This window comes from Pocillopora verrucosa, chromosome 3 (assembly GCF_036669915.1).
Source record: "Pocillopora verrucosa isolate sample1 chromosome 3, ASM3666991v2, whole genome shotgun sequence".
NCBI lineage: Eukaryota > Metazoa > Cnidaria > Anthozoa > Scleractinia > Pocilloporidae > Pocillopora > Pocillopora verrucosa.
Genome location: NC_089314.1, coordinates 22,681,145 through 22,701,823, shown reverse-complemented (window position 1 = coordinate 22,701,823; position 20,679 = coordinate 22,681,145). Strand labels below are relative to the sequence as shown.

At 38.5% G+C, this 20,679-nt stretch overlaps 2 protein-coding genes across 6 annotated transcripts; one reads left to right on the top strand and one right to left on the bottom strand.

The window, feature by feature from the left end:
- The first annotated feature begins 54 nt into the window (after positions 1 to 54).
- Positions 55 to 20,494, top strand: LOC131797995 (UDP-GalNAc:beta-1,3-N-acetylgalactosaminyltransferase 2-like). 5 transcript variants are annotated; one of them, XR_009341252.2, is made up of 16 exons: positions 55 to 188; positions 936 to 1,068; positions 1,333 to 1,433; positions 1,917 to 2,005; positions 2,483 to 2,584; positions 2,904 to 2,999; positions 3,415 to 3,528; positions 3,674 to 3,779; positions 4,148 to 4,349; positions 4,693 to 4,771; positions 4,878 to 4,927; positions 5,200 to 5,359; positions 5,739 to 5,795; positions 6,016 to 6,170; positions 12,655 to 12,779; positions 13,100 to 13,224. XR_009341252.2 is itself a non-coding variant. In XM_066163205.1 (15 exons), exons 1-14 carry the CDS (start codon positions 80 to 82, stop codon positions 6,142 to 6,144), a joined length of 1,527 nt encoding a protein of 508 aa, XP_066019302.1. In that variant the 5' UTR covers positions 55 to 79; the 3' UTR covers positions 6,145 to 6,170; positions 20,470 to 20,494. The 5 variants fall into 5 exon arrangements, 4 of the variants coding, with proteins under 4 accessions (XP_066019302.1, XP_058971639.2, XP_058971638.2 ...); XM_066163205.1 differs by lacking the exons at positions 12,655 to 12,779; positions 13,100 to 13,224 and adding an exon at positions 20,470 to 20,494; XM_059115656.2 differs by lacking the exon at positions 13,100 to 13,224 and having other exon boundaries at positions 12,655 to 13,087.
- Positions 6,293 to 16,931, bottom strand: LOC131797994 (probable G-protein coupled receptor CG31760). The gene is made up of 10 exons (XM_059115653.2): positions 16,088 to 16,931; positions 13,081 to 13,243; positions 11,933 to 12,271; positions 11,491 to 11,559; positions 11,295 to 11,404; positions 10,799 to 11,013; positions 10,051 to 10,192; positions 9,480 to 9,585; positions 8,564 to 8,713; positions 6,293 to 7,721 (listed from the first exon to the last, which is right to left on the bottom strand). Exons 1-10 carry the CDS (start codon positions 16,888 to 16,890, stop codon positions 7,356 to 7,358), a joined length of 2,463 nt encoding a protein of 820 aa, XP_058971636.2. The 5' UTR covers positions 16,891 to 16,931; the 3' UTR covers positions 6,293 to 7,355.
- Positions 20,495 to 20,679: the final 185 nt, after the last annotated feature.

Below are 20,679 nucleotides of genomic sequence, written 5' to 3'. Positions count from 1 at the left end.
TAAATGAAGGGTTATATACCAAAAACCTTTACGCTGACTAGTTGTTCGTGCGGTTGCACTTTTCGGCCCTTAGAACCCGATGCAGGGAGGATGGAAACTTTTCATCGTTTTAATGAGCATTGCCTGGCAACTGATCTTAGTAACCGAATATTTTACCGATAAAGAGGCCAATGGAATATTTTCAAATGGTGAGTTACTTTTCTGAGGTTTCTTTCGTCGTTCTGCGTCATTAAGAAATTAGTGTAGAGTGGCCTCTCCATTTGCCTTCTCAGGTTCCTCTCTCTCTCTTTAGCAGGAGACATCTCCCTGAAAATGTATCTTAAATAATTTTGAATACGTGATTGTATTTTCCAAAATGAATTTCTTTTTAATAGCTGAAAGAGTAAGAAAGCTTCCTTTTTTCTTTTCTCCTTTTATGTTTTCTTTCCTCTGGAGGCAAGGGAGGGGGTGCTGGGGGGAGGGGGGGTTTAACAGTGATGTATTGAAACTGTGATATATTCTATCGTGAGGGTTACTACAGTGAGTTCCCTTGCGAATGGATATTCAAATGAAATGATTTAATATTTGCATGTGTTGAGCATTGGAGTCTATACCTCAATTAAAGAGTAAATGATGCTTTGCAGTCTGCAGAGTATGGTAGCTGCACATGAAGTATGAATAATTTTTCTAAAACCATCATTGTTTATGCCAGAATTATAGCAATCTTTAAGGCACCTGTAGAGCTAAGAGGCAGTATTGTTACCACACATGCGATTGAGATGCAACTCAAATGGCTCTAGTCACACAAGATCTCATTATTCTGTAGAATGGCTAGGAATATGATGGGTGCTGGTATAAAATTGTTGGCATTAACTAGCTTACAGTTCTGACACGAGTGGCCAGAGGTCTATAAATGGAAAACATACTGAACAGAGAGGCTTTTTGTTTATTCTTAGGAAACTTCTCTTTACCACCAAGTTATGATGTAGTCATTGGTATCTTATCAGCAAGGGGTAATACTGAGCAGCGCGAAGCACTCAGAGAAACATGGGTTGGACATGCCCTACAACACCCCTCCCTGGGGCAAAGGTACATCATCATGTATATTTGGGTTTGTTTTCATCTCTCTCTATGCTCTATATATCTGTAATATTTGTTTTCTTGATAATAAGTGTTTGATATTTCAAATGGCTTACTGGTATATGCACAGTTAATAGCTGTATGATTGGAAAATTCTGTAAACAGTGTCTTTATGTAATGATTAATTTTATGAAAATGCAGTTACAATGCCTAGTAATCCTGTGTGTACATGTTTGTCATAATCTTTACAGTTTTCCTTTAAATGCTCCACAGGATATTGATCAAGTTCATAGTTGGCAGTCAGCCATGTCCCATACCAGCATTAGACAGGCTTGATCAGTATTCCTGTGAACCAGACGTTGTTGTTGACCCAGGTATTATAATCCTTTCATACTTTTCTTCTTTGATATTACAGTAACTATCAATACATAATATCAATGTTTAACCTTAATTGTGGGAGTTTAAAACTAATCACCAGCAGATTAAAAGGAAAATATAACTTTTTTTGTGACTGCTAATTGCGGCTAACTTTTTCTCACTCTTAAATTAGACATAAGTTCTTTACATGTTAATAATTAAAAATGGATAAAACCTATCACCTTTGTTCTTATGAGCTGGGTGCATTGAAGACTTTCAGTTCAAAATGTACTTTTGCATATTGGAGGTGGTTTCATTGAATAAAGGGGGTAAGTTTCTAAAGGAACTGTGGTGCTACATGGTTTGGGGGTAATACAAGATAATTTGGTTTTATCAGCTGTGTTGCTGTGTTGCTTGGAATTTTAGCTTACAAACCCTTTGTGGTAGCCAATTAACATCATCAACTCAGTTGTTAATATTAATTGAAAACTTTTTTTCAGTACCGCAGCAAGACATCATAGCTTACATGGTTCCTAAAGGAGCAGTTGGATATCACTATCACAATGGCCCCTTGGGTATGGACTTCAGGGTAAGTGATTTGAGTAGCTATCAGATAGAAGCTCCAGCAGGAATTCTAAAGGGTAACTCTTTGTGGGGAGTGCTAACTACAAGTGGGAAGGTGGTGGACCAGACACTTAACACTTGGATAAGGAACTTATTTCCTCTGCAATGCCTCTCTTCCTTCAGTAATAAAAATAACAGTATTGGCTAGCTGTTGCTTAACTGTTGGAGAAATCTTATAATGTATTTTGCAGGTAAAATGTAAGCAATTGACTTTTCATTTTGTGGGCAAAGCAGTTATCTCAGTTGCTTTATGCCATAGCAGTTAGGATAAGCTTAGGCTAATTGTACACAGTTAGGTGCTTGTCAGTATAAACTTCCATTAAGAATTTCCCAATTGTTTGTTTCAATGATTTGTACAAGACTGAATCCTGTAAATGCTTGGCCATCTACACTGAACAGTTGTCTCACTTGTTAACTAGATATATGATTCATTTCCTTGAAGGTGAATTTTCCTATAATTATCACTCAGCTTGGAGTATTTGACAGCAATTCAGATGGAATTAAAAGTCAGCTGACAGTTCGTCTTTATGACAAAGTCTCACAGGTAGGGAGTTAACCCTTTAAACTCTATGTCTGACTAGCATCTAATTTCTCCTTACAATATCAACCCTGAATCACACATGAAAGTCAGAGAATAAGGGAAATGATCATTAACTAAAGAGGCTCTTGATTGTTCAACAAACTCTTCTTGTCAGTATCGTGGGATTGTTGATTGATTGTTGATCATTGTACTTGTCTCATTTTCAGGATTACATTCTGTCCATGGCAGATATGTTCTTCTGTAAATGTCTCTTCAAATAGTTTTTTTCCTCTATAAAGAGCATTTCACGACTTAGAATGAATGTAATATTTTTTATTGGCAGGCGGAAGTACTGAGTGTGAACTTTACCCAAGATGAACCTGGAGAGTTGATTGGTGGAAGTAGATTTAAACCTGTTGACCAGTTTCTCTTGCCAAAGGTTGAACATGCTATGCATTTTTACAAATCTTTGTGCATATAAGTTTACTCACAGTCAGTAACTGATAAAAAGTAACAACCTTACAGGTTTCAGTGTGATATGTATGCCCTTTACGTTGAAGATCACTGATCCATTGCACAATCCAACGTTACTGAGGGGGTGGGGGAGAGGACTTGTGTCCCAATTACTTTTGCAAACGATTGTAACTATAGAAAAGAAAAAAAAATACATCACAGTACGATTTCACGCATGTAGTTAGCTGTTGAAATCAGCCAAGGAAGCCACTTTAGGCACAGCATCCATTGCGTTACATTATTACCTTAGTTGTTCGGCTGGTTTATCTTATCTCCACTGGAATTCTTTTGAACAACAATTAAGCATCGGAATTTGGTGTTTTATCATTATATATTTTCAGGGATTTGAAGGTTCCATCGTTGGAGAGAACTTCAGTTTGTCTGATCCCAGCAGTAACAACCCTTTGGTACATGGTGGATTTGACAGTGGTGGAGGTTTGATTTCATTTCACAGTGTAAGTGACAATTAAAGGCAGTAAAACAAATAGACTCCGAGCAGTCCCTCCTTTTCGGCGAATTCCGTCACTTTAGTCCAAAATTTAAACTAATTTTTGAATTAGGTGTTGAAAGTATGATTCCAGTTTTCTGGTTTTGTTTTAGGTGAGTCGCTTTGGAGTGAAGCAAAGCGTTTTCCCAGAATTTGAAGAAAAATTCTTTGAAGAGGACAGCCAATATGGTGCTGGATCATTTATGTATCGCGCTTATGGTAAGGTCACTTTTAGATGCTACAACTTAAATATGATTATTACGAAGAATAACTCCCTGAAACAACTTGTCGGCGAAAATTTTAGTAATGGTCAACTTGTAACTTGTCTGGAGGCTCACGGTTATGTGTCGTATGTCAATTGCCTGTCGGCCGACAGTTAGCCGACGGTTGGTAGAGGGAAGCTTTTGTCCACATATTACCGAATATATGAACACCTTTTCTCGCAGAGGTGATGATCGCTGGTGGGTAAAAAATAATTAGACGGTCTCTGGAGTAATTACTTCTCCTCTGAGATGCATAAGCTGAGACTCAAACTAGCTCTGTGATTTGTGGTAAGACGTTACGTCCTCAAGCAGTGAACTTTTCAGTTGTAGATGACGAATTTACGAAGGAAACGATGGAGGAAAGGAAGAGAGAAAGGACTGAAAGAACGAAAATGTGGCATAAAGTTCTGTTGCGGGAAGAAAAAGAATTGGAACGAGAGATGCAGCTGTATGATGATATTTTGATGGTGGACGTTATAGATGTTTACCGCAACCTTCCAATGAAATTACTTAAATTTTATTCTTGGTGAGAATTGTTTATGTCCTTTGAATTAATTTGTGTTGCCAACGCTTACGTTATTCGCTCGTTTGTTCGCTCCACGCTCGATCATTAGTTTTTTCATCCCTGTGTTTTCTCTTGGTAATTTTCTGTTACTTCAGTCACTTGCTGCTTTGCTTTCTTGTACCTCTCCACTGCTCACCTTTGCCTCTGCGTCTTCGCTTTTCTGTCTCTCCACCGTCTTTTGTCCCAATCGTTTCCCCCAACCACCTTTGTTAAATTTTGTTTTTCTCTTCATATACCCCTCTGGTATTTATGATTGCGTCCAGGTGTCTTCTTGGTAAAATGTTCTGCTTTTCTGTTTACTCAGGGTTGCACTGAATATGAAGTTTAACTTCACTCTCAAAACCGACGATGACTGCTTTGTGCACTTAGAATCAATTGTCGAGGTAAAAGTGGGCTTTAAGCTCAGTTGCAATCGTGTTTTCTATCATATGCCGGTTACTTATTTTCCTCGCGTACTCTGTTCAGCTTTTTCTTGATTTGTTGTTCCAGGGACTCAATGATAGAAAGTTGCGAGGGAAAGAGCGCACTTGGTGGAGCAGGTATTTAGCTGTGACTTATACTGAAATATCTTATTTAACTTAATTCAGTCGATATGGATTGTGGATGTACAGTTAGAGCTACTATTGAGGTGATAAGTACTAAGTGAACTTCGGGCAAGGGCTAGGCCATTGGTTGCTTATTTGAGGTTTATGCAACCAAGGGAACTTACAACGTAAAGGGTGGAAAGTAATTTCATCGCACGTTCTCAGTTTATTTCATGACAGAGAGTTTTCGGTGTTTGCCACTGTAAACCCTATTCGTCTCCCAACAGGTTTCGCACTGCTTGGCCAGTGGAGCGCGTAGGAAAATGGCGGGAACTTGACTACACCGCTCCTGTGTACCCGTCATTCGCCTGTGGCGCTGGTAATGTGTTGTCTGCTGACCTAGTGAGATGGCTGGCGTTGAACGCCGACAACCTTAAACCATACCAGGTAGTGATGCGCCTCATTAATATACTACCCAAGGGGCCCCGGGGAATAATCTCTCCGCAAAATGAAATTTTCAGTCAAGAATCGAAAGTAAACCAATTCTGCAGAAGGTTTTTTTCGCTTTGCTTCGTGAATGATCTTGAAAACTTTCTTCATTTTCTGAACCATCACCCTCAAAACTAAATCTCGACTTGGTCACGGCGATTTTGCGCGCTTGGAGCCGTTTCCAAATCATTTAATCCAAGTTCTTCATAGCTTCCTTATGATATCCATCTTTGTTCTTATTGGCTGTGGCGATCACTTTCGCTTCTAGTTTCCGGAACTCCATCCAAAAGCGCTTTACACCACTGAGTGTAAGCAATTCTACTCATTTCCTCTGCAGGGTGAAGATGTTTCTGTTGGAATTTGGCTTTCGGCGTTGGGACCAAACTTAGTCAATGTAAGTCAGCTTGTTTTCTTATTTTGTATTATTTTTCACAAGGATCATGATCAAGCTTGGTTTCTTTTTGCGGTTATGTCTGTATTATGTCATGAGTTCAATCTTGAATGCAGTTGAACTGCCTCGACAGAAAAAAAATAACACAGGCAAGGTACTTGAATCCTTGCCGCTTGTCAGATTTGACCGCTGATGCTACATGAGTGTGGATTTTTCTTTGAAGGATTACCGCTGGTCATGTGGACGCGAGTGTGATACGGGAACTTTCACTTCCCCTGAAAATGAACCCGAGGAACTGCGAGAGATGTGGGCTGATCTACAGGCATGTGGGGATCCCTGTGGCTGTTCCTAGATCACAAAGTTTATTGAACTTCAAAGGTGATTGTTTTTTAAGTGCATGGTTTCCTTTTGACTAAAAGGCAACCTCAAGAACTTGGGGACACCCCATGAAACCCCTAGCTCTTAAAATTACTCGAATAATGAAGGTTATAACTAATTAACTCACTGAATAAGTTACTTTATTTGTAGCTTTCTCTGGGAGCTAAATGTTACTTTACAACAATTAGAGTATTTGTACCAAAAAAATTGGAAATTTTTTAAAAACTTGTGTTGAAACAACTTTTATACTACATTTTTACCAAGGGTCTTTAAATTTCTTATATATGTTACTTTTTTTAAGTAAGAAAAACTTAGCCAACTTTTAGCTGGAAAAAAAACACTTTGAACTTATCCTAAATCTTTAATAAATTAAAAGCCTAGTAATCTCTCTCCCATTTAAGGCGTGATTTTATTATCATTAATCCCCTTTGTCCACAAAGAGTGTAGTGCGGTTTTCATTTCTTTGTTGAATTCATTGTTAAAGGATAGAGTGAGATACTCTAAAATGGCGCGCTTATCTACAGAAGGCTTATCTGTCTCAAGAAATCGGTTCTGGATCCATTGAAAATTAAAATTATCGTTTTTAAATAGTGCTTGTAATTTACAAATTAACAGAAAAGAAACATTGGCATATTCAAGGTACTGTGCCAAGTGTTAGACAAACGACCATAGCTCGGGATATGCTGGAGGCAGATTCGTCTGCTGTTGCGAGGTCTGGATTAAAGTGGAAGTTTTTAAAAATAAACATTATCCTACTAAGTCCTTTAGGAACTTCGTTTGACATGCTGGAGCAATTTTTAGTAGAATGTCGAAAGTAATCAGGGATTGTTTTGCTTTTGCTTTACTTCGCTCTGTGATTGGTCCAAAATAACTCGCAGCAGTCTTTCAACCAATCAGATGTAATACCTAAACCAATCATGGCTTGGTTGCTCACATTTTCCCGTGCTTTTGGTAGTGTTCGTCGGTTTTACTTCGAGTTCTCATTGGCTCTTGAAGGTATTTTTATTGCTTCCGAAATGAAAATACCTTTAAGAGGCCATTGTTGTTACTTTGGTTTTGGTTTTACGATACAATCAAAAAAGCGTTCTAATAGAGAGAAATCTCTAATCAGTGAGGTTTTTAGTAAAGTTCAAACTGTTGGTTTTGCAAGGCACTCTGGAAAGTTTTTATGCACAAAGCCAACTGTTACTGAGAATCAGATGCGTTTTTCTGGGAAACCTCTCTGCTATGCACGGAAACCGAACTGAGCGATGATGTTGAAGATGATGCCTGATTCAGCTCCTGTGGAAAACTCGCTTCCTGGCTTTCATTAACATCGGACATCAGATTCTTGGAGGACTTTTCCTTGTCTCGTTGGCAGTGAGGTAGCTGTGATGGTGGCAGCTGTAATGGCAGTCGTTTTGCTTTCAGATCACCTCCTGTTTCTTTAACAGGTGCGGTGAAAGCTCGCTGTCGTCGGCGAGAGGTTATACTATCTACTGGATGGTTGTCATCTGTCATCAGGTGAGACTGAAGAACAGCTAGTTTTTCACTCAGTCGCCGCATCTCGTCCTTTTCAGAAAAGTAAATATTTGTTTCATAGTAAACTTAGTCTAACAATTTAGTCGCATCCGTCTATAATGGAAGAAGAACAAATAAAGCATTTTCCCTCAAATTTCTAGTGTGATTTTGCATTGCATTTGCTTCACAATGATTTTCAGTTGTTTTAGAGAAAGAAATCCTCGCCACCTGCTAAAAGGATAAATAGCTTTGGGCGAGCGAGTTCACTTCGTTGTCGAGTCATATCACGTGATGAGTTATTTAGAAGGTTTAAAAACTGTGTCTGTTTTTTAAATACCCGCGCACTCAGCGGTGTGTGACATATTTCAGAAGTCTATCTTCTAAAGTAAACGGTCATTAAGTAACCAAATTGTGTGGCAAGGAGGATTTCAACCTGTCCGCCGAAATCTTTTAACAGATACAAACTTAAAATGTTCCAATTTAGTCATTCGCCTTCTCTGGCGCTTAGACCGGTCGTACGTATCTTCTTTAGGCTGTTCTTACTGGTTTCGGATTAGACTGAAGAAGCTTTTAAATCCAAATTGCAGAGAGAGTGTCAATTGTGTGACCTTTAACATGTTTTAGATGATTTTATGACAGGAAAATGTTTTTTTTTCGGCTTGTTCCTATTTTATTAATTCCTTTCTGCTGTTTGATTGTAATTAATGTAGACGTGCCAATGCAGGATCCAAAAAAAAATTGCATTAGCATGAGTTCCAGTTTATGGGTAATTGATCCAAAAATAAGGCTGAGCCGTTAAAAAGTAATCGCTTAAGTCAGCGCACGCACTTTCATTCTGTCCATCTGATCAAGGCACCTCCGACCATCTTAGAAAAGGAGTGTCATTGTCCTACCTTCAATACTTGGTTTTCTTTCATCAACAAGTCCTCTTGATTATAAGGTATTCTTTCCACAACAATTTCGTCATCTGGTACAAGCATGTTGTTGTTGTTTGATGGAACAGCGTTATTCACTGATTTTTGCATTTGGCGTAACAACAAAAACTAATGAAAGGGAAAATTCCCACATAAGATGCTACAATCTGACGAAAATAAATCAAATCTCATTGTGGTCTTACATCCCTTATAATAGTTGGCCATCTTGGCCACTTAAAAGACATCCAGACTAAAAACGTCCTGTAAACGCTCGGCAAACCTCCTCCCCTGTCTTTGATCTTGTGCCCTTCGTTACTTTGACACAAATACGGTGTTCTAATTCATTAATTAAGGGTTGGGGGCGTTTAAGTTTAAATTAAATTTTATTTGGAAGTCAATTTTAGTATCTTCTTAAAGTACTGTGGATTTTTTAGCCAAACAAACGCACAATGCACACGGTATAGCATAAGGCTGGTTGGCATTTACAAGAAGAGACTTATCTTTTGAATGATCGAGATAGAAGGTAACCTTGCTATGGACATTTAATCGTGGCTAAGAAGGACTCATTAGGCAGGAGCACACAGGAGAACCTAAAGAGAATTGTACAAATACAAAAACTCTACTTTTTTTTTTCAAATCAGAAAAAGAAACTTTTCCTTTAAGTTTTTGCAACAAAGCCGTGTGAGTGGTGGGCCAGAAGGCTTAACTCAGACTGGCTCATTTTATCCAGACAGCTACACACGTCAGCTTTCGCTGTTTTTTATATGTTATGGACTAGCATCTCATCCTGTGGGGAGTAGTTATGCTCCTAGTTGCTTCATGCTACATGGAAACCGGGGTTAGCTGTAAGTGATTGGGTCATGGCCAATGGGCTTGAGTACAGGCTTTACTTTACCTTATGGATGAACATCAAAAATAACACAGTAGAACAGTCCATGTGAATCAGAACAAAGTCTAGAGCATACATCATATCTGGGTTGGTTCTTCTTTTCGTTGTGATCCTGGTATGGCAGCAAAATTGACAGTTAGAACTGAGATTCGGAAATGAGTTGTAAAAGTTGTTGTAGTCTTATGAACTAGCAGGTGAGATATATCAAGCCGAAGAACAAAACTCAAAACTGAAAAAAATGCTCAACCGAACAATGAGGGAAACTCACGTTAGACTTGGCAGATCATCAATGAATTGGAGTTAAAAAGAAAAACGCTTGGGGGATTCATTTATAAATGTCGACGATGACAATCTTTGAGATCTGCATGGAGTGTCTTTTGCTTTCAGTTACTACCTTTCAAATGTTGAGTGCGGCTTTTCTCCGTTTTGTCTGGGATTTGGCATTAGCTTGAGAGGGATTCGTTTCATAAAAGACTATATATGACGATATATGGGAGTTTCAGTCTGGTAATGCAACTCTCTTGGTTACAAGGAAATAGGACACCCCAAAATGTATTTCATGTAGTCTTGCACAAACCTGACCACCATAAGGAAACTGGTGACGAACATAGCGTTATAAATGGCCCAGCTAATGTACTTGCTCTCGTTATAAGCTGCCGGTGCATTTCTGATCTTGTAACAAAGCCACATTCCCCAAATCAACAACACAATGTCCCCGGCTGAAAATGGTTTGCACTCGTTAATCATGATTAAAACAAATCTTTTTTTTTAGTGGAGGAAATGTTAAATGTAACTTTGGGTTTACCTGATTTGCCTTCGTCATTAATGGGAGAAGACCCGAACCACTTTTTCAACCAGTTTATAAGACATTATTGACTTCCTCCCTCTGGTTTTCTGCGCTTGGAACTGGCTGCGTGGTTTTTTTTTATATGACGCTAAAAGAGAATTGCGCTTTTGTAATGAACCTCAGTAAGATCAGAACCTTCTTAACTACAGCTACCACCGTGAGTGAAGTGTGAATCACATTCTCAGAGCAGAATCTGAATTTCATCAGATCACTTGTACTATTCAGAATGTGCGATTGTACAAAACGATTAAAGGATCTATAATGTGTCGTGTTCCCATTGGCTCTTTGCGATATGAACCTGGTTTCGATTGACCATTTTTAGAAGCGGAGCTCTTGGCGCGCGAAGTGAGCGCACGGGGAAGCCCCATATCAGTATTAAGAATAAAATGATAATAATAATAATAAACGCTACCGCTTTTAAAAAGGGAAAATTCATAAAAGACGTCCGAAATTAACCATCGTTCGATCAGTTACATACCGAATATGAACGTAAAATCAAACCAATTCTCTACACAGCGCGTAAACTTCAGGTCATCGGATGTCCTCGCCACTTCAATGTCTGGTGGCGCCATTGCTGTCCATACAGTGAGATAAGCAGAGTATAACAGTACCAATAGACCTAGGCGTCTCAACAGCACCCCGTCTGATAAAGCGAGCCTCTGGGCCGATCGCACTTGAAATATTAATGCCACCCTGCAAAGAACTAGCATCAGTCTTCTAGTGTTAATCTCTCTTTCCATATTTGTGAGACAGACCGTCGGTTTGTCTGCCCGCTTTTCTTGGGCTTGTCTTTATCTGAGGTGGCGAAGGATTAATGGATTTTTACGGCTGAGAACCTCCTATTGGCTCAGGCTGTTTTTTCAGTTTGCCTTTCTTCCTGATAGTCTTTCATTTTGCCTTTCGCCAACTCTTTTGTTTGTGAGCCTGTTTACTTCTCTATAAAAAATTACTTAACGAAATGAAAATGCACACACCTCCAGGTTTTAAGTGCCAACGATCCATACACCAGAACGAATCCAATATGACGCAACCAGGGTCGTGCAATACAACGGAGGCTTGTAGGTTCGAAGTATGAAACGATGAGCTGGAAATAGACGCAAATAATCACGCTTAAAAACGACAGCGGAATAACAAGGTTACAAAGACACAATTATGAAGGAGAATGCTTACCTTTGAGTACATTAACATAGCGCCCAACAATATTATTTCCATGAAGCGCGTGCTGGAGGCCTTGAAAATCTGAAAACAAAAAAAAAAGCGATACACCTAGAAAAAAGTAATCAAAACAAAGACAAGTTCTGGAGAAGCTAATTTTTAAACCTGATCGTATTATTTATTTCAATGCGAATTATCCTTCTTCTATAATCAGGATTGGCCTGAATGCGGCACATAACTGGATGCACTTCATGTAGCTTTCTGATCTAGCCTTACCAGAAAACACTGAAAAGCCAATGACAAAGTAACGTGGCGGTCAAATTTTTCACTAAAGTTTTGTCACACTTGCTTGCGCTGTGATGGCATCGAATCATTTGGGGTCACGATATGCTTGTTTCTATGCTGCTACACATAATCTGTCTGCTTCTCCAAATAGAGAATAATAAATTTAGCATACCTTATTATTCCAGTGTATTCCCACGCATACAGCAAATGCTACAGCCACACACATAACGAGTGCATTCAGAAAAAACAGCGGTAAACGGATATAGCTGTTAGAGCTGTAAACGCATGGTTTGTCGTCAACACACTCGTCGCATCCAACGCTGCAACGAATGCATTCGAAGTCCTCTTCGTAAGAGTTTGGGTCGCCTCGTAGATATCGATCGTGTTGGAGCTCAATGAGGGTTCCATTAAAAGCCTTTACAGACGCCTGACTGTCAGGGAAGTAAAAGCCTCGCTTACATGTGCATATGTAGCTCCCTCGCCTGAATCCTTGATTGTGGATTGCTTGACACTGTTTCAAGAAACACAATAAGAGCGGTGGCCGTTACCAAGATGCAGTTTTCTTTTCGTGTACTTGTCCATCACAGTCAGTGATCGTATTACATCAATGCAAGAGAATATAAACCGAGAGAACTTATTCCCATCCCCAGTTTAAGTTCTCTTGGTCAATCTAGAACTGTTTATCTTACTAGCATTATACAGAGGTAAAAATAAAGGTGTACTCTTGAGCCAAATGCCTCACGCCGGTCAGAGCCTATCCCGGTTTCCGTCGCTTGAGGCGGCAAGGAGTTTGCCTACTCTTCTATCATTGAATGCCACTCCATAATCTGTCCCTATGGATTGTTTTTTTCTAGGTTTTCCTACTAATTTACTGCTACTCATCTTTACTCCCAGGTAGAGAGAAGCACTGTTGTCCAAGAACAAAACGCTACTACCTGGCCAATTCTCGAATCCTGACCTCGATCTCGACTCGAAGTCCAGTGCGCTAACTTCAGGCCGCTGCATTTCCAACTTACTCCGTAGGGTGCTTCTGAAAGCTATTGGTATCAACTTAGAACATTCTCCTCTCAACAAATGTAATTACTACCCACACCTTACAAACCACGAAATTAACTTCTTGACGGATCAGAACTGACCAAAGACAATTGGAGAATGCTACGTGGGTCTTGAAGTCAATAACTTCACGGTGTAAGGCTAAGAGGCCTCCCTCATTTAAACTCAGGCAAACGATTACCATCAAAATCGTTCCTTACTTCATATAAACCAGAGCTAAATGGTTTGCTTACATTCTTTTTACCTTTCTAGAAATATGACTTTTACCTCTGTTGATTTCTTGCAGAGATGAGTACCCATGAATTCCATTAAATTATCAGATGCATATCCGAGTCCTTTCCCCTCTCCTTCATCAGATTCAGAGGACTCCTGCTCGTCACACTGGTTAATGTCAATGTCGCTAAGTACCACATCGATACTGACCACACCTCTAGCAACCATAAAACAGAGATTAGAGACATCAATGCTATTGATAATACCCGTAAGATAAATATGTAGAACTTTCTAGAATTCTCAGCCAAGCTGACATGCATACCATTGAACTTTCTGGAGCATTCCATTAGGTCTTGTAGTCGTGATGTAATGCTACCAAAATAGTGGTGTTGTAAACTTTCATCTAGAATACTTTGTGAGTGTATATAAGAACTCAGTTGTGTAGAAGTAGTAGTTGTTGTTGTTGTCGGGAGTGACTTACGGTTGGGAAAGCTATACCGAGAGAGAGCTACTGTAGAAGACTGTTCATTTCGAGGAACTTTGGAGACAAATGTGTGTTTGTGTCAGTGGTGAGCTAAGAAATAGATTGTAATGGGCTTAAGCTTGTTGAGGATAATTACCGTACTGCCTTTAGGATTCGCTCTTTCTTAAGAATATTGCAATTCTCGTTTAAGTAGTTGGGTCTGTAGGATTGAAGTGGTCTTTCTGTCGATTAAATTATACCGTGAAACTAATTGGATTGAAAGGTATGCGTCTTTTTGTTCCTTTTTTTTTTTCGTTAAGAAATGTTCGTTTTAAGGAAAGGAAAAAAATAAATAACATGTAACAAACAAAATTATTATGTTGAGCAATTTTCAATTGAATACTGAAAGTAATCCTGACTTGAATTGGTTTTGCTTCACCTCGCTGTGTGATTGGTCCAGAAATATTCGCTACCCTCTTTTACTCCCGACTGGTGACCAATCAGAAGTAAAACTTAAACCAATCACGACTTGGTTGCGCGCGTTTTCCTGATAGTTTGGTTCGTTTTACTTTGAGTTCTCATGGACGGTTTTTTCCTCTACTCTGATTGGTCATTATTATTACAACTTTGGCTTTAGTATTAAGACACTTCATTGAAAAGCGCTCTTAATGCATATGCTCGTATAATTTTTATAATTTTTTTTTTATTTCTAATTTTAGAATTTATAAATTTTTCGTCTTAACCGCTCTTTTCAAGGTCTTAAACGCACTTAAACCTGTCCATATCTATATTGCTATTTCGTACTGACCTCCTGCTAAATATAATGTTTTGGTACAATGCGACAATGATTGGGAGCATGCGTAGTGCTAGCAGCATGAAATGTTGCATTTTACCTAAAGGATCGATTTTGAATGGTAGTTTTTAACTGGTGGGATAACACTAGTTTACTTTCGAGAGAAATACAAATATGGTTTCTTCGCCAGTTGTAGAAAAATGTAAGGCAATATTTGTATATTTACAATTTGACGTGACAGCAGGTGTCAATGGAAACCAAGATAACAAATATTGTTCATTTTATCTCACTGTGTTTCTTCACGTGTTTTTCGTTTCTCTCTTTTTTTTTCCATTTTTTTGTTTGTATTTGTGTGCATCATTGGGTGTGTGGTTTTCTTTTTCTCAGATAAACACTCACGAGAAAAGAAACATAAACTTGAATAATCTTTGATCTCAAGAAATTTCCTCGTATATATATCTTGTGATATAGACTATTGGCGTCAATATCACCACGCCGAGTAGGTGTTCTATTTTTAGGCAAAGCTCGGTTGATAATTTGTTTCGATATCTAATGATGGTGAGAGGAAATGTAAGTAATCATGGAAAGTACATCATTTTCATAATGACTTTAAACGACAAAGTGCCAAACTTGTGAGCACTGACTTCTTATAGTTATAAAGTCATCAGTCGATGTCTCAAAATTAAGAAAAAAAATCGGAAGTCGTAACAAATGGTGAAGTCATTCTCAATGCAAGAATAAGGATTACTGTACTTGCTTTAACGCCCAGCAAACAATAGCTTATCTTTGAACAGTCTTTACTAATTTTTTATTGTGATGAAAAGTACAACCTTTTACTCATATCCAATTAATTGGAGCACGCCATGTTTTTAAACATACACTGCCATATTAGAAAAAATATATATATATATTCGTGTCATGTTTGCGTCCAGTCTACCAATCGCATTACATCGTATTTACGTAGTTCATGGAATATAGGACATGAATAACAACTTGTTTATTCAACTCAGAATTTTTCAAAGCTTTTTTGCTGATGAATTAAGGTTTGCTTTCAAAGACAATGTTTCGTTGCATTTAGGCACTGGTATCTATTATCAGATGGTGAGCACTTGTAAACCAAGTTCCTCATGTTAGGAAACACCAATTTTTTTAAATTGTAATTTTCAATTATTAATTTTCAAATCTTTTCTTAGCAATATCAGTTGTGTTGCTCAGATCGGATCGTTCATGATTTGTGCAGTCCAATATATACAAAGAGAAGTGTAAGGATTTTCTACCAAAGTGACAGAGCTCTTAATTTGGGTTTTGAAATATCAAAAGATCTTCGCTTCGAAGATCGTAGAGAATATGGTTCCGACAGCTTTTCTAGTATAGAATTGTAAGATTGTAGGAAAAAAAGTGACACAGCGTATACTAGAGAAGGGGGGAGAAATGGGCAGAATTTTAAGGCCAGATTATTCAAATAAAAAGCTCAGCTTACGCAAAAATTTGAATTCTAAAATGTCAGTCAAAATATTGTGTAAAATCAAACAAACCGTAATTAAGTTGTACCCTTCCCATTGCTCTATAACAAAATTTTTCCAAGACAGCTTATAATGCTACCGGTGTAACTCGACTGCATCACCGAAACAAGGGAAAAAGTTTCAAAAATGTATGAAATAAGTGAAGAAAACCAATTAGTTGCCTAGCATCATACTCATCCGAAGCAATCCTCTCTGCGTTATGTCGTCACTCTAAATTTTAAAAATGAGAAATGCGCACAAATAGCACGAGTTGAAATAAATAGCTTGGGTTATGATACTCACAGGAAGTCGTCCGTTTCGTTGTAAAAAGGAGCGAGATAGGTCACCATCCAAATCTTTCCACCAAAGCAGTCGAAGTAAGGTCGTGTCCATGCCCCATTTTCAAATGTCACATGCGGGAAGACCCGTTTTTTCAGCTTATCCGTGTGGGTTAAATTGTATCGTACTTGATAATAGCTTGTGATACTCTCGGGACGGAATGTAAGCGCTTTATTTTTAGGTTTGTGCCACCAAATCGCGTTTTCGTCCGTCGTGTAGTCGTAACCTTGACTCGCCGAAACTATATCTTTGACACGAATTTTTTTTTTTAATTTAGAATCCCTGAATGCATAGGGACAAAACCTTGTATAGTTCTTGTACAAATAGTTGTCAAAGCAAATCACTGAACCGAAGACAGACGGCGAAAATAAAACGATCGAGCGCACGTAGTGGTACAGAAGCGCGTCGTTAGCTCCAATGGGATCACCGTCTCTCCCGCGCGAGCGCCACAGCGATGTCATAAGGTTAGCCACTTGTACCGTCAAAAGAGCTTCTTGCCTCCATCTCCTTTCGTCAAAAGTTATGTTCAGTAAGTCAACCTTGTCACATGTGCCATTCCGTTCTTGAAGCTGTCGCTCGACATCTGCGACTCTGCGAAGTGCAATTTCTACGAGAGACTTGGCTTCGCGCTTTACCTCGTCCTCGGTGGTTGTTGTAGGTTGTTCAGCATTGGCACAACATCTTCTTTGCGACCAAAAATCGTTGCTGGCAACTTGATTCAGAGCGATCACTACAAGCAGAGCCACACGAAACGATATCATCGTCATCGTCGAGTAAGGAGAACTGCGGGTTTATTCAACACGCGGAAAAGCAAAAGGCGGAGAACAGATATTGGCCCGAATTTTTACAGCATTGACCTCTGGGCATATGTTCAGCTTGATACCTTTAATTAATGGAAGACAATTGTGAATTTAATGTTGATTAACTGAACGCATTAATTTTGAAATAGTTTAGCGAACACTGGAACAAAATACTTAAATAGCCAAAGCCAACGGTTTCGGTTCATCCATGCCTGACAGTTTTTTGGTAGCTATTAAGTTGTGGCATGTTGACGTCTTTATCTGATCTCTTCAGCTTGTAACCTTACGCTTTTTTTTAAAATATAAATGTATTCGATCGACCCCTCACATTTGATCACAGATACAGATATTCAGGGTAACTATAATATATGTAAATTACCTAAGTTTTTTCGGTTTTTTTCACCTGCTTCTTTGTTTGAATGCGAAACATCTTGATGATAGTTATTGTATGAAGATGTCATACAGGCTTAACTTTTTACTTCTTGAGGTTTTGTCTTTATCTTGGCTTGAGACGTAAAATACTTTATTTGAGAAGTGAAAATGAATAGTATCCAAATATTAGAGTTCATTTTGTTAACTTTTAGTCACAGCTGAGAATACCTCGAGACATGAAAACTTTGGGGGTTTTGATTCTTCAGCTTTGGTTCCCCACTTGAACAAAAAAATAGAAAACCAGCCTAAGAAACAAGAGTAAATTCTTATTTGTATTCTATAACTCAGTGCCTCACTGATAAAATATTCATTTACGACGCACCTCCCGTGTATCTCTCACAAGAGTTAGCTTCCTGCAGGAATTTTAGTCAACTTGAGACGCAAACCTTGGTCACGTAAGCCGAAGAAATTCGCAAACGCGCGCTTACTTTTCATGGCGTACTGTATCATTGAAAACCCAATTTTTGCAATCCTGTTCCAGGCTAATAAAATGTCAAAATTTCTTTAAGTCGAAGAAAATTGGACAAGGCCGAGTTTTTCCGAAGCGCGATTGGTTTTAATCCTGGTTTGATTGTTATGGCAACGTAAACGTTTTGTATGTAGTTATCCCTGATTGATGTTTATTGGTTTTCGCTCAACCCGGCCCAGGTCTCTTATTGACGATATAATATTTTATATGCTATTTTAATTCGGTGGCGCTATTAATAACCTTTGCGTAGTTTTATGTCCCACTTGTATATATACCACAGCTATTGAAAGCTTTGATACCTCTACATCCAGGAAATCAAGCTGCTGAATACAGTCAGTTGTGAGCTGTTTGATTCTCCAACGTGCTTAGAACTTTTCCATGATTTTCAATTGGCAGATAAGCAATAGGACGTAGTTGATTTCGAATACATATGAAATTTATGAAAGATTTGCTGCAAGGGCAACAAATCCAAAACACCAGAAGCGGAAAAATTTAGCTGATTCGAGTCTTGATGTGTGGCTCATTCAGCGACTTTCACTAACCACTTAGGCTATGTAGAGAAAAAAAATATGGCTCTTCCGAAAAAAGGTAACAAAACAGTTGTTGGATTTGACTGAAGGTTATCGATCAAATTAAACGTCTTTAGGTTAAGGCTATCACTTAATTAGAGCTTCCTTGGCAAATAACGACGCGATAACAAGTCAAGAAGTTAAACAAGCGCCGCATTACATCCTCGTAAGCCGGCGATCACCTCTCTACTTTTCTTAACATCATGCCCTGAAAGGGTTGACAATGGATGAAAGTAGATAATTGAGCAAGAGGTAATCAAAGATTAATGAAGTTTTTTCAGTCCTGTTTTTTCATTCATCAAAGTTACCACAATGTTTGTGCATTTAGAGGCCGGAGTCATCTCTCATCGATTTTTACAAATTCAACGAAAGGAAGGAGGAAGCTTTACCGCTACGTTTTTAGACAGTAGCCATACAACCATTTTAGATTAGGTAGCGTGTCAAACTGAATACGCAATTAAATACTGAGCTACGTTTCTTCTTTTCATCAATTACCGTTCAGCCAACCTGGAACTTGAAAACTGTTGTCGTGCTTAAGTGTACAGAAGTGTTTACTGTGAACAAAACCCGTGAATCTAACTTAGTGCACAGTTACAAAACTGCGCGACGGTTTCCTTCAAACTTTGTCTGACTTCTCTGATCTTCCAGCAATAGAGGGAGGGATTTAGAGACGAATTTAGGTAGACTAAAGTGGCAGTCCCTACTCAGGTAATGCAAATTTTCTTTCCATTGTAAATCCTCAGCACGGTTACGGGGAAAAACGGAACGTAACAGCCTAACAAAGTCACTTGAATCCTAAAAATGGCAGACACTGTTGTTTTATAGCGTTCTACATTCAGACCAATCCTTCCCTCGTTTAGTTGTCCCTGACGAACTTGTATTTGAATCTGACGATGGCGTTTTACTTTGACTTCTCCTTGGCTCTTAGCGTTATTTTCCTCTCCTCTGATCATTCGTTGTTATTAGTTAGGCTTTGGTTTTAAGACACTCAACTAAAAAGCGCTCTAAATGTATATGCTCGACCAAAAGTACATTTTTATTAATTTTAGTTATTTCTAATATTTACAGTTTATAAATAAAGCTAAATGTTACTTTACAACACAGAGTATTTGTACTAAAAAAATTGGAAATTTTTAAAAACTTGTGTTGAAACAAATTTTACACTAAATTTTTATTAAGGGTCTTTAAAATTTCTTATAGATGTTTCTTTCCTTAAGTAAGAGAACCTTAGCCAGTTTTTAGCTGGAAAACAACACTTAGAACTCATTTTAGATCATCAATAAATTAAAAGCCTAGTAATCCTTCTCCCATTTAAGGCGTAGGGTTACATTTTATTATCATTAATTCCCTACACAAAAAGTGTAGTGCGTTTTTCATTTCTTTGTTGAATTCATTGTTAAAAGTAGAGTGGGATACTCTAAAATGGCGGGCCTCTCTACGGAAGCCCCATCTGTCTCAAGAAATCAGTTCTGGATCCATTGAAAACTAAAATTACCATTTTTAAACAGTGCTTATAAATTACAAATTAACAGAAAAGAATGTCGGCATATTCATGGTACTGTGCCAAGTGTTAGACAAACGACCATTGCTCGCGATATGCTGTAGGAGGCTTCATCTACTGTTGCGAGGTCTGGATTAAAGTGGAAGTTTTTAAAAATAAACAGTATCCTAGTAAGGTCCTTTAAGAACTTCATTTGACACAGCTGAAGCAATTTTTAGTACATTGTGCAAAGTAATCAGGGATTGTTTTGCTTTTGCTTTACTTCGCTCTGTGATTGGTCCAGAAAAACTCGCACCACTCTTTCAACCAATCAGATGCAATACCTAAACCATTTACGGCTTGGTTGCTCACGTTTTCATGCGCTTTTTCAGTCGTTTCAGTCGTCGTCGGTTTTACTTCGAGTTCCTATTGGCTCTTACAGGCATTCTGATTTCTTCCGAAATGAAAATACCTTTGAGAGGCCATTGTAATTACTTTGGTTTTGATTTTATAATACAATCAAAAAGCGCTCTAATAGAAAGAAATCTCTAATCAGTGAGGTTTTTAATAAAGGTTCAAACTTTTGGTTTTGCGAGGCACTCCGGCAAGTATTTATGCACAAAGCCAACCGTTACTGAGAATCATAGAGAAGAGTTTCTCTGGGAAACCTCTTTGCTGTGCACGGAAACCGAACGGAGCGATGATGTTGAAGATGATGGGCGATTCAGCTTCAGTGGAAAACTCGCTTCCTGAATTTTATTAACGTCGGGCATTAGATTCTTGGAGGACTTTTCCTTGCCTCGTTC